At 40.5% G+C, this 12782-nt stretch overlaps 1 protein-coding gene across 1 annotated transcript in view; it reads right to left on the reverse strand.

Annotated features, from left to right (window-relative positions):
• The window catches only part of LOC118454868 (uncharacterized), a 67671-nt gene that overhangs the window by 16498 nt on the left and 38391 nt on the right, over positions 1-12782 (reverse strand). Inside the window, exons 14-17 of the mRNA XM_087836085.1 lie at positions 10532-10969; positions 4872-5303; positions 3848-4297; positions 1856-2284 (exon numbers count right to left, since the gene is read on the reverse strand). Of these exons, the coding sequence (XP_087692211.1) occupies positions 1856-2284; positions 3848-4297; positions 4872-5303; positions 10532-10969 (1749 nt within the window). The remainder of the gene's footprint in view (positions 1-1855; positions 2285-3847; positions 4298-4871; positions 5304-10531; positions 10970-12782) is intronic.

Below are 12782 nucleotides of genomic sequence, written 5' to 3' on the forward strand. Positions count from 1 at the left end.
GCGTCTGGAAGGAATTCTGCTCCGCCCTTGGGGCTCAGGTCAGTCTCTCCTCCGGCTTTCACCCGCAGACGAATGGTCAAACAGAGCGCGCGAACCAGGAGCTCGAAGCGGCCCTACGATGTGTGGCCTCCACCCACCAAACCACCTGGAGCGAACAGCTCCCTTGGATCGAGTATGCGCATAACTGCCTCACTTCCTCGGCCACCGGTGTTTCCCCCTTCGAGGCCTCTCTGGGTTTCCAACCACCCTTGTTCCCGGCGATTGAAGGTGAGCATTTCGTGCCTTCGGTTCAACGGCACCTCCGAAGGTGTCGGCGTGCCTGGAAGGCGACGCGGACCGCTCTTCTCCGAACAGCGGACCGGAACAAACGCCTGGCGGACCGCCGCAGGACCCCGGCGCCAGCATACACGCCTGGGCAGAAGGTTTGGCTGTCGACCAGGTTTGTTCCTCTCAGGTCGGAATCGAAGAAGCTGTCTCCCACCTTCATTGGCCCGTTTGTGATTGACTCTTTGGTTAACCCAGTTTCCGTCCGTCTTGAGCTGCCTCGGAATATGCGCATTCATAACGTTTTCCACGTGTCTCAAGTAAAGCCCTGTCTCTCCAGTCCTTTGTGCCCTCCTTCCAGGGCCCCGCCGCCCGCCCGGATCATCGACGGCCATCCGGCGTTCACCGTCTCTCGGATCATGGACGTCAGGCGCCGGGGGCGCGGCTTGCAGTATCTGGTGGACTGGGAGGGCTACGGTCTTGAGGAGCGCTCATGGATCCCGCGGGCGGCACTGTTGGACGAGGACATGTTGCGGGAGTTCCACGCGGCTCACCCGGAGAAGCCTGGGGGTCGCCGGGGGGCTCCCGTTGGGGGGGGGGTACTGTCACGGCCAGGGGATCAGCAGGCCGCTGACTAGGAGCTCTCTCTCTCTCTTTCTCTCTCTCTCTCTCTCTCTCTCGCCAGGGCGGAACTCATGGTGGGTTCACGCCTTCGGCCCACACCCCTCTGAAGAGGAAACACCTGGGCCTCATCAGCACAGCCAGCATTTAAGCCAGGGAGTGGCTTCTGCTCATCGCTGGATCGTTGTGTGTGACTCACATCCCCTGGACCCGACCCTGCATTCCCCGAGTGGATTCCGTTGTGTGAGTGTCTGGAGAGAGAAGAAGAGCGAGTGTCCTTTCCCTCCCTGGATTACCCCGGAGCCTTTTCCCCGGTCACTACATTGTATATAGCACTACCCCCTCTGCACTGTTTGTAAATACACCTGGTGAATTGTAATAAATACTGTGCCTCTGAGTCCTGCGTGTGAGTCCTCCAGCGAACCCTGACATTATCACGTTTCAGACTCTTTCAGTCAAATAGTTCTAATAATAACATCTGTGTACTCCACACTCTTCTGTGATTCATTTTTTCAGACACACAGGGACTTTCATTAACTTAGATTAGCTGGTAACAACTCACTGAAACACAAGTGATTTTAAACATTCAAAATATATTACTGATTACAACTATAAAATTAAATAAAACAATATTTTGAAAATAAAAGATTACTTTTTTATGTATGCTTGAAGAATATGTCATAAGGATTCAGTTGTTTTGAACTGATCACACATACATCTATAATATCAGGTTCAAAGCAACAAATTACTGACAATAATTAAATAAGAACAGTGCTGTGCAGAAAACAATGTTTCCCTCTGATATTAGGTACAGTAGAAATATAACTGAAATATGGACTCCAAGTGGATGAAATCAAAATGTGTAAACAGAAATATTGGTGACAAAAATATAATATTAAAATATTAAATTGTATCATTACAGTAAATTGTTGGAAATTTAAATATTTTTCCACTGAGTGAGTTCATTTACCTGAGCTGTGAGATATAAGGCAGACACTGCAGAAAACTCCTCACTTCACTCTCTTCATGTGAGCAGCCTGTCAGCTTCACTTGTTTCTTCTCTGGTTGGAGTTTCAGCACTTCCAGGAGGATGGAGGTCTTTCTCTCTGAGAGCTTTATGAACCAGACTGCAGGAGCTGACTGGAAAACTGACTGTAATGATGGAAGGACACTCAACCCTGTTTTAGTCTCATAGTCCTTCACATGAGAGTACAGATCCAGCAGAACAGCACACTGGATCTCTGCGTCCATGTATCTCTCATGAAGAGGGAATGTTTGATATGTGCACACTGATGATAACAGCTCCAGTATCTTCTCTCCTGTCTGCTGTTCTCTCTCTGCTGCTGCACAGAACAGATTCCCCAAAAACCTGATTTCCCCAGACTCCTGAGGATAAACACTGGAACAATAAGAAGGAAACATTTAGTGATGATTTGATCTGAGCTGCATAAACACAACCACACATTACTGATGGACTCCATCTTGTCCATGTGTGTCCTGTATATAATGAAAGTCCATTTTAAAGCCATCTTCCATCAGAGCAGCTGAACATTGTTTTTAGACTGTTACTGACTCACAACACAAACACTAATCCTGTGTGTGAAATCACTGCGTGCTGAACTGTAACTGTCATTTTATTTACTGTCTGACTTTAGAGAGTAAAACACTAAATATCAACAACATAGAAACACACAGAGTGGAACAACAACAATTACACTTCATATCTTCTACAACAGCAGCTTCTCCTGCTGCTCAGATCACACACGTGGAAATCATCTACACATGTTCATGTGTTATTAGAGTAAACTGAAAAGGATGCTAGTTCATCTGTATAGTAACAATTTGTTTAATTTTTTTTACTTGAAGCTGGTGAGATATTCTACAAAACAATGCCAGTTTTGTTCTTCAGTTTGTCAGTACTTATAAGAAGTATTAATATTTGCTAGCAAACAGGACCCATACAAACATGATACAATGATTATAGTAAGATGATTTGATACATTTCACTGTGACACACCAATTTAATTTCCAATTTGTGATGAAATAAACTGTGAAATATATTTTTATAACATAGAAATATGTCACTGAAAAAATTTAAAGATATAAATAGTTCACATATAGTAACAGCTGCTTTCTTTTTTATGAACTTAAATCTGACATGCTACTCCAAAACCTAACAGCAGTGTTGATTTCCAGTTTTTCAAAACTAGTGTTTAGTATTAATTTGATCTTTCATGATGATGTTTCAACATGACTGTGTTGTTGTTACTAAGCTACAGTTTTCTAGTAATCACATGATGTCATTATTTTCATACAGGGAGAAGATTATCACGTTTCAGGCTCTTTCAGTCAAATAGTCCAAATAATAAAATCTGTGTACTCCGCACTCTTCTGTGATTCATTTGTTCAGTCACACAGTGACTTTCATTAACTTGGATCAGCTGCAAACAACTCACTGAAAAACAACTGATTTGAAACTTTGAAAATATATTAATCAATGTGAGCATCTGGAAACTAACAAATTACTTTTTTATATGAGCGTGATGAATTGAAAACAAGGCTTAATTTTTATGAAGTGATCACACATGTTTAAAATATCAGCCTTCAGGGGAACACAGACCTAAAAATAATTAAACAAGCACAGTAGCGTACAGAGAACAATGTTTCCCTCTGAAATTAGACAGAGTACAAATATAACTGAAAAATTACCCGATGTGTGAAAAAAACAAAAATCACAATATCTAAAAACTAAACAAACTCAAAGACAAGAATACTACATTAAATTTTAAATCATACAATAACAGTAAACCTTCTGGAATTAAATTTTTTTTTGTACTGTTTGAGTTGATTTACCGCAGCAGCGAAACAATGAAAATGATGAAAAAAACTGTTGTAACTTTCTTTGTTTAAGATGTTACCTGTTCTAACGCAGTGTGAATTGTATGAAGTAGAATTAATTTACCTGAGCTGTGAGATATAAGGCAGACACTGCAGGAAACTCCTCACTTCACTCTCTTCATGTGAGCAGCCTGTCAGCTCCACTTCTTTCTTCTCTGGTTGGAGTTTCAGCACTTCCAGGAGGATGGAGGTCTTTCTCTCTGAGAGGTTTATGGACCAGACTGCAGGAGCTGACTGGAAAACTGACTGTAATGATGGAAGGACACTCAAGCCTGTTTTAATCTCAAATTCCTTCACATGGGAGTACAGATCCAGCAGGAAATCAATCTGAACGTCTTCGGCTTCAATATCATCCATGTATCTCTCGTGAAGAGGGAATGTTTGATATCTGCACACTGATGATAACAGCTCCAGTATCTTCTCTCCTGTCTGCTGTTCTCTCTCTGCTGCTGCGCAGAACAGATTCACAAAGAACCTGGCTGCTTCATGAAGACGTGACCTATCAGTATCAACACTGGAACAATAAGAAGGAAACATTTAGTGATGATTTGATCTGAGCTCCATAAATACAACCACACACTACTGATAGACTCCATCTTGTCCATGTGTGTCCTGTATATAATGAAAGTCCATTTTAAAGCCATCTTCCATCAGAGCAGCTGAACATTGTTTTTAGACTGTTACTGACTCACAACACAAACACTAATCCTGTGTGTGAAATCACTGCGTACTGAACTGTAACTGTCATTTTATTTACTGTCTGACTTTAGAGAGTAAAACACTAAATATCAACAACATAGAAACACACAGAGTGGAACAACAACAACTACACTTCATATCTTGTACAACAGCAGCTTCACCTGCTGCTCAGATCACATACAAGTGGAAAATCCATATTTAAAAATATTTATTGTGCAATTAATTGTGTTTGCTTTATTTTTTATTTTTGTTGTAAGTTCTGCTGGAAGATGAAGAAATAAAAAATTTAAGTTAATATATTTTTAAAAACTATATCGTCTTTGGTTTTTGATGTGCTTTGTTTAAAGAAAAAAAAAACATTTTAATCATGTAAAGAACATTTCATTTACCTGAGCTGTGAGATATAAGGCAGACACTGCAGGAAACTCCTCACTTCACTCTTTTCATGTGAGCAGCCTGTCAGCTCTACTTGTTTCTTCTCTGGTTGGAGTTTCAGCACTTGAAGGAGGATGGAGGTCTTTCTCTCTGAGAGGTTTATGGACCAGACTGCAGGAGCTAACTGGAAAACTGACTGTAATGATGGAAGGACACTCAAGCCTGTTTTAGTCTCACAGTCCTTCACATGAGAGTACAGATCCAACAGGAAATCAGGCTGATACTCCATCTCTTCGTAGTCATCATCTGTGTGATTTAAAGGTAATATTCCATATCTGCACACTGATGATAACAGCTCCAGTATCTTCTCTCCTGGCTGCTGTTCTCTCTCTTCTTTTCCCATCATTAAATTGGTTTCAGTGGAGCGTAAAAATGAAGAGGAGAAACTAAAACAAGAATTGAACATTTTGTCATAACATCAGAAACATAGATGACTATTATCATTTACAACCACTCTGTTATAAGTAACTATTATTATATCATGCAAGGAATTATGTTTGATCTTTGAAATGTAGACACAGTAAAAAGCGGTAGAGAAAAAAAAGGACCACAAAACCATCACATTACTGGTTCTAGTGAGAACTAGAGATGTGCTAATTTTAATTTTTAATGGACATTCTTAGATTTCTAATTGTTTAAGTCTGACCCCCAAAAGTTGATTCTGTTCATCTGGACGTAGCGTTTTCAGTGGAAGAAATGTTTCCTCACTCATCCAAGTGACCATTGATCAACAACAACTGATCAATGGCTATGAGGGAATGGTTGCAATCCCATCATTGTAAGATGGTGAAAGATGTACCCTTAGGCCCCCTCCTCGAATCACAGATGGTCTTTACCTTTTCACATGTGTACACATGTGTACATCCTCATCATTGAAAGAGTGTCCACCGGCCTGTAGGTGTAAATAGACTGCAGAGTCTTGACCTGACGAGATAGCTCTTCTGTGTTGTACCATCCGCTTTGCCAAAGGTTGTTTGGTTTTCCTGATGTATAAATCCTGGCAATCCTGGCACTTAACAATCGAGGAGGGGGCCTAAGGGTACATGTTTCACAATCTTTAAATGGTGTTATTGCAGCCATTCCCCTACTCTCTGTGAATGGTACTCATGGCCATTGATCCGTGGGCTTTGATCAGTGGTTTGTTATCAATGGTCATGAGAATTTGCATATTAGGCACCTGGATAGTGTAGTGGTAAGGCCACAAACCTTTACACACACACACACACACACACACACACACACACACACACACACACACACACACACACACACACACACACACACACACACACACCCATGCTAAACCCAAGCCCTTGAATGGCCCGACTACGTCTGCAGATCGGACACAAGCATTTAACTACGTGTTCACTATATCTTGTACTGTGTATATGACAAATAACATTTCTATTAATGATCAAGGAACTGACCTCCCAGCCCATTGTTCCTTCAGTGCAACTAGTTTTAGGCATTATGCAAATGTACTGTTTAGAAGACTGGGGAAAACTGCAGTCAGCTGAAACTGAAGAAGTCACTTTGATGAGTGACAAAACACTTCTCCCACTGAAAACGCTACGTCGAGATGAACAGAAACAACTTTTCTTTACTTTACTTATCTGGATGACTGAGCATGCATCAAGATGTCATGTTTGCTGATTCTGATTTATTTTCTTTTTAAGAACAGTCGCTAAGAGCAAGTACAAACACATTTCTACTTTTCATTGACGAAGAATTTTGGTTTCATAATAAAATTAATTATTGAACTTTACAATGTTTCCCAAATGCACTGAGTTACAGGATCTTCTCTCATCCTCATGAGAAATTGCTCTGCTGCTGGAAACAAGTCCAAATAATAATTCACTGAAAATGAGCTGCTGTAGGATTACTCTCAGCTTTCCTGGACATATTTTACCTGAACAAACAAAAGCAGCTGCAGCAGATTTATATAAGAAAAAAAAGATCAGATACGCATTTTCACTATGTTGATAACTTAACATTAATGTATCAATTGCTGCTTTGTGATCAGCTTGTGGCAGCTGAGTGTGTCATGAAATGAGATTTAACAACTTTGGTAACATGAGTAGGTGTTACATAAAAAGTAACACCTACTCAGTAAAGTGTATTTTGGGTTGAGTTACATTATCAGTTTTCTGAAGCCTCCGTCTTCATCTATGGAGAACGGCTGATCACAGATTACCGATGAGAATTCTATAATTTTGCTTTTAGTTGCTTTGGTCTGTTCACTGCTCAAACCAAGGAAAGATAGAAGGGCCACTGGCTTGTAGCCAGCTCTGGCTAGCTTTAGTTTCAGCATATTAGTTCAGAGGTGTCCAACTCCAGGCCATGAGAGCCAGTGTCCTACAGGTTTTAGATATCACCCGGGGTCAACACACCATCAAAATGATTAGTTCATTACCAGGCCTCTGGAGAACTTCAAGACATGTTGAGGAGTTAATTTAGCCATTTGAATCAGCTGTGATGGATCAAGGACAAGGACAAAACCTGCAGGACACCGGCTCTCGAGGCCTGGAGTTGGCCATCCCTGTATTAGTTTTTAGTTTCTTTAAACTGAGCATGTTCAGCCAGGTGAAGGTATTTTAAGTCTTTCATAAGGTTTGTTATTCCAAATGTTTCTTCTGGAGGTTCCCAATGGTCTACTTTTTGCCATACACACATCACAAAATGTTGATCTTGGTATCTTGTTCATGTACAGCGTCAGTGAAGAACTTCTACACTAACAGCATGTGACTGTGACATTATTGTCTTATAACTTGTGAAATTAAAATTTGTGCTTGCATAACGCTAAACATTTAGCGCTAACTAGCTCAGAATTGAAAATGTCTCAGACTGATTCTCTTGTTTCCATTTCAGACCAATGTGCTGATCCATCCATCCATTTTCTTCCAGTTATCCAATTGGGGGTCATGATTGGCCTGGAGAAAATCCCACCTCTCATAAGGTGAGAGGCAGGGTACACTCTGCATAGATCACCAGTCTATCACAAGGCTGGATTCAGTTTTGGTCCCCAGCTGGTCGACCGGTGCATCTCTAGTGACAAGTGAACTGTTAAATATCTACCATAGACAGCATAAAAGATAGATGTAACTTCTTGGTCTGAAACGTGGAGCCAAAGTGGAAATATCTTATTTCTTGCATTCTTTGAAACATCAAGTAAGGGGCCACTTCTCTTTTTACAAAAGGACTCGCAGTTCAAATCTATGGGAAAATGGCTCTGTCCTCCATCACTATGTGACCTCAGCAAACACTTTGCTGATGTGTTTATGCGTTCACTTTCAGTCCATAATAAAAAACAAAATAAAACATGAAGTTCATTTTATAAAATGTCACAATTAGATGATCCAAGACATGCTCATTATCTAATGAATTGTCAATCAAAAATCATTAGATAATGATTAGATATCAATAGATAACAAGCTTGGATGTCTACTTGGTTTCACAGTCGGACTGAAGGGACTTCACCAAACAATGAGCGATGTCACAGTCCATGTTTTATACTGTGATCTCCTGTAACAGGCGATGGTCTCCATTAATTATGATGCTACAACTTGTTCAAATATATCGAAGATGAGTCTCAAGTTACTTTTTACTGAGTATGCAGAAAACTAGCAAAACAGCCCAACTTGAACAGAGTTTTGTGAGACTTAAGCAGTACTTAAGCACTGCTCTGCCCAAAGAGACTGAATAATTATGGTTAAGTGCTCTGTGCACAGATTGAAGACAAAACATAGTAAGTTTTGTTGGAGTCTGAAATTGTGCGAGTGAGACACATTAATCCACCTGTGATGAGTCAGGATTCAGGATCTCCAGCTGTGATGCAGCAAAATTTCCAGTGACAGCTGCGTTACTTTTGGACAGATAATCTTATCAAATCTCAACACAACACATTATCTGTGTAGTACTACTAACATAACACTACACAGACACCTGAACTGAAGAGACTGAAAAGAACTGTGAACTATGAAACTTGAGTATGCGGACTGACAAACATGGACTGTTAGAACTCCTTATTGTGAAATGTTAAATTGCTGTTTTCTTCTGGATTTTTTTTATGACATATATACCTGTATACACTGGACATATACTCACATATATACTCTGTAATCATATACTTGTATACACTATATGTGTATCTACACTGGAATGTTTAGATAATAGAATCACTGTGATAAGCATCTAACCTACAGGTACAAATCACAAGACCAACATATTTAGGTCAAATATTAACTTTAATTATATTAATGAAGTTTGTGCCACTTGTTGTATGAGCATATGTGATCAATACTGTCTAAAACGTAGTCATTAGGATCAACAGGTAACCTTTGACTGTGTTATGGCCAACGGTGACAAGTCCAAACATAGGGTTAAATAAACTTGGCCCTGCTAAGATGCACCTGAGAGCCTCTCCGCCTGTCTGCGCTGCCAGAACGTGGTGAACCACCCATCTTTAACCCATATAGTGTCACGATCCAGGGTCTTTTGAACCAGCGTTTTGAGTTTTAGTTTATTTTGATGTTCATGGTTTCTTTAAGTTCATAAATTTATCTAAGTTAATTTGTTTATTAGATTCCCCTTGTGTTTTGAGCCTCCCTGTTAAGTCTCCCTTGTCATTTATGTGTTTCATGTCTGCATGTCTTTTGTGGTCAAGTTCATGTAGACATGTCTGAGTTTCATTATGGTTCCTATTTTATTTTGAAAGAGGTCCTGTGTTCCTGTGTTATTTTGTTTAGTTTTACATTTCCCTGTGATGCTGTTATGTTCATTTGTTTCAGCTGTTCCCCCATGTGTTGCCACTTCTCCTGATCACCTCATGTGTGTATTTAAGTCCTCAGTCTTCTTGTGCTTAGTGTCGCGTCCTCCCTGATAGCGGTGTGTGATTTTCCCTGTGTCTCCTTGTGATTTAGTTTCCAGAGTTTAGTTTTGAATTGTTATTTGTGTCTCACCACACCAGCAATAAAGCTGTGTTTACTTTTTGTTTCAGTGAGTTTGCGTTTGGGTCCTTCTCTTGCCTGCCCATAAAACTGTCAAAGGGACCCAATTAAAAATGATGGATGCTGGGAACAGCGCTCCGAAAGTTACGGAGTAGCACTGTTTGTGCTCTACACCCTGGAGTTCACTATGCTTTATTGCTGTATTTGTACCATTTTTGCTGTTCATATGGTAAATGGTAAATGGACTGGTTCTTATATAGCGCTTTTCTACTCTTCTGAGCACTCAAAGCGCTCTATACAACACCCATACATACTATTATACACCCATTCACACAAGCACATTTTTCTAAGTGCTTCTTAGTCTTCTAAGAATTATACTCTTTTCCAGAGGATCTTTTTGAGTGACTTGATTTTAATTAGATCTGAAAAGCTGGTCCTCCACAGCGTTGGTGGGATAAGGTTCATATTGGCTTCAAAATTTGCGACCCAACACTTTATGGGGTTGTTTTAATTATTGTTATAACTTTTCTTTTAGCTGTGTGTCAGTTGCTCCTTAGTTTTTACCTAGAGAACATAAGCCCAAAGATCCTAACTTACTCTACATTCTGTAGTAGTGAAGTATACTGTGTTACACATGCAGATATGTTTTTAAAGGAAAACATATTTACCTGAGCTGTGAGATATAGGGCAGACACTGAAGGAAACTCTTCAGTTCACTCTCTTCATGGGCCCAGCCTGTTAGCGCCACTTGTTTCTTCTCTGGTTGGAGTTTCAGCACTTCCAGGAGGATGGAGGTCTTTCTCTCTGAGAGGTTTATGGACCAGACTGCAGGAGCTGACTGGAAAACTGACTGTAATGATGGAAGGACACTCAGGCCTGTTTCAGGCTCACAGTCCTTCACATGAGAGTACAGATCCAGCAGGAAATCAGACACATAAGAATCATCTATGCATCTCTCATTAAAAGGGAATGTTTGATATGTGCACACTGATGATAACAGCTCCAGTATCTTCTCTCCTGTCTGCTGTTCTCTCTCTGCTGCTGCACAGAACAGATTTGCAAAGAACCTGACTGCTTCATGAAGACGTGACCTCAGAGGCACAACACTGGAACAATAAGAAGGAAACATTTAGTGATGATTTGATCTGAGCTCCATAAATACAACCACACACTACTGATGGACTCCATCTTGTCCATGTGTGTCCTGTATATAATGAAAGTCCATTTTAAAGTCATCTTCCATCAGAGCAGCTGAACATTGTTTTTAGACTGTTACTGACTCACAACACAAACACTAATCCTGTGTGTGAACTCACTGCGTGCTGAACTGTAACTGTCATTTTATTTGCTGTCTGGCTTTAGAGAGTAAAACACAAATATCAACAACATAGAAACACAGAGTGGAACAACAACATCTACACTTCATATCTTGTACAACAGCAGCTTCACCTGCTGCTCAAATCACACACCTGGAAATCACACAATTGCTAATATTGACTGAGCAATTAATAAAATAGATTTTAACTAATTTGCTCTTAGAAGTTTGTCAAATTACATTGAAAAGAATAATTTCTGCTCCAGCAGAGTTGTGGAATACAAAGAGATAAATGGGTTAGTTAGCTGTGTTGAGCTAAAAGTCAGGTCTTTCGGCAATGTCTGGATTGATCACCATGGTAACAGATGTGAATACACAGCCTGGTTTAGATCAGGTTATGTTCAGAGTTTCAGATTAAAATCAGCTTTAAGTGCCACATTTTCTCTGATTCTGTTATTTCCAGTCTGCTCTGAGTGTGATGTAGAGTCTCCGCTGAATCAGTATGTGTTTTATATACAACCTGTTGATCTATTTCAGTCTGACTAAAAGCACTGAATGAAAGCCAGCTGTAAGTTATAGCCAGGGGTGCACACAAGTGGTCCGCAGGTGTGCATGTGCTTTCAAAATAAAAGACGCGCACCAGATAAGAGGTTGCAACACATGTTTGCGTACATAAAAAGGCACTGTATTTGTCCGCTACAGTGGGATTTTCACGGCATATTCTGCACCACATCTCTGTGCGTTCATCATTTGTTTGAAGCCAGCTCACCTCCTGCAACCACTTTTCCAAGAATACTTGTTTGCGGTTTGGACTCCTTCTGACATTTCTTTGGAGGTGGAGGAACACGAAAGTAATTGCTTAAAGGAGCTTGCTTCTTCAAAATATTTAAGAGTTCTAAACAAATGTCTGTCCTCCTCCAGAAAATCGTATGTACGCAAACGCACGTTGCAACTTCTTATCTGGTGCGCGTTGTTTATTTTGAAAGCCCATGCGCACCAGCGGACCACTTATGTGCACCTCTGGTTATAGCAGCACAGTCTGTGTGCCACATGGTCACACAAGTTTACATGTATTCAGCTGGTGATGCAGTGTGAAACAGATGTGGAGCCTAATCTGTTGCACATCTGTTTCACACATTAGAACATCCATCAGTCTGTGTTTAGTCCATTTATCACAGAGAAGATCCCACCAATAACGTAAACTTCACTTTGATGTGGTGAAAAACTAAAGAAGTTTCCTCGTCTCCTTCATCAGATTGTGTATCAGACCTGAATGTAGCAAGTAACCTTTAATGTTTAAATGGATCAAGGTTAAAGTCTCTGAGCTCTACTGTACAGCTGTCAGCTTACAAATAAATTGCAGCACAGAGCGCTCAAACACACAAATATTTATTCATCAGCTCACTTCTTCATTGATTTATATCATCCATTCACACATGAAGTTTTGACCCCACATTGTGACAGTCGTTATCTCTGACTGCAGGTTTAGGTTTCATCAAGCCAGCTAACACAAAGAAAGCCTGGTTATGATGAACCTGCTTCATTGTTCAGCCCTCTGTGCAGCAGCAGATCCTATTCCATCTTAAAGTTTATGTGACATGTTT

Source organism: Neolamprologus brichardi, chromosome 23 (assembly GCF_056152115.1).
Source record: "Neolamprologus brichardi isolate AB-2024 chromosome 23, ASM5615211v1, whole genome shotgun sequence".
NCBI lineage: Eukaryota > Metazoa > Chordata > Actinopteri > Cichliformes > Cichlidae > Neolamprologus > Neolamprologus brichardi.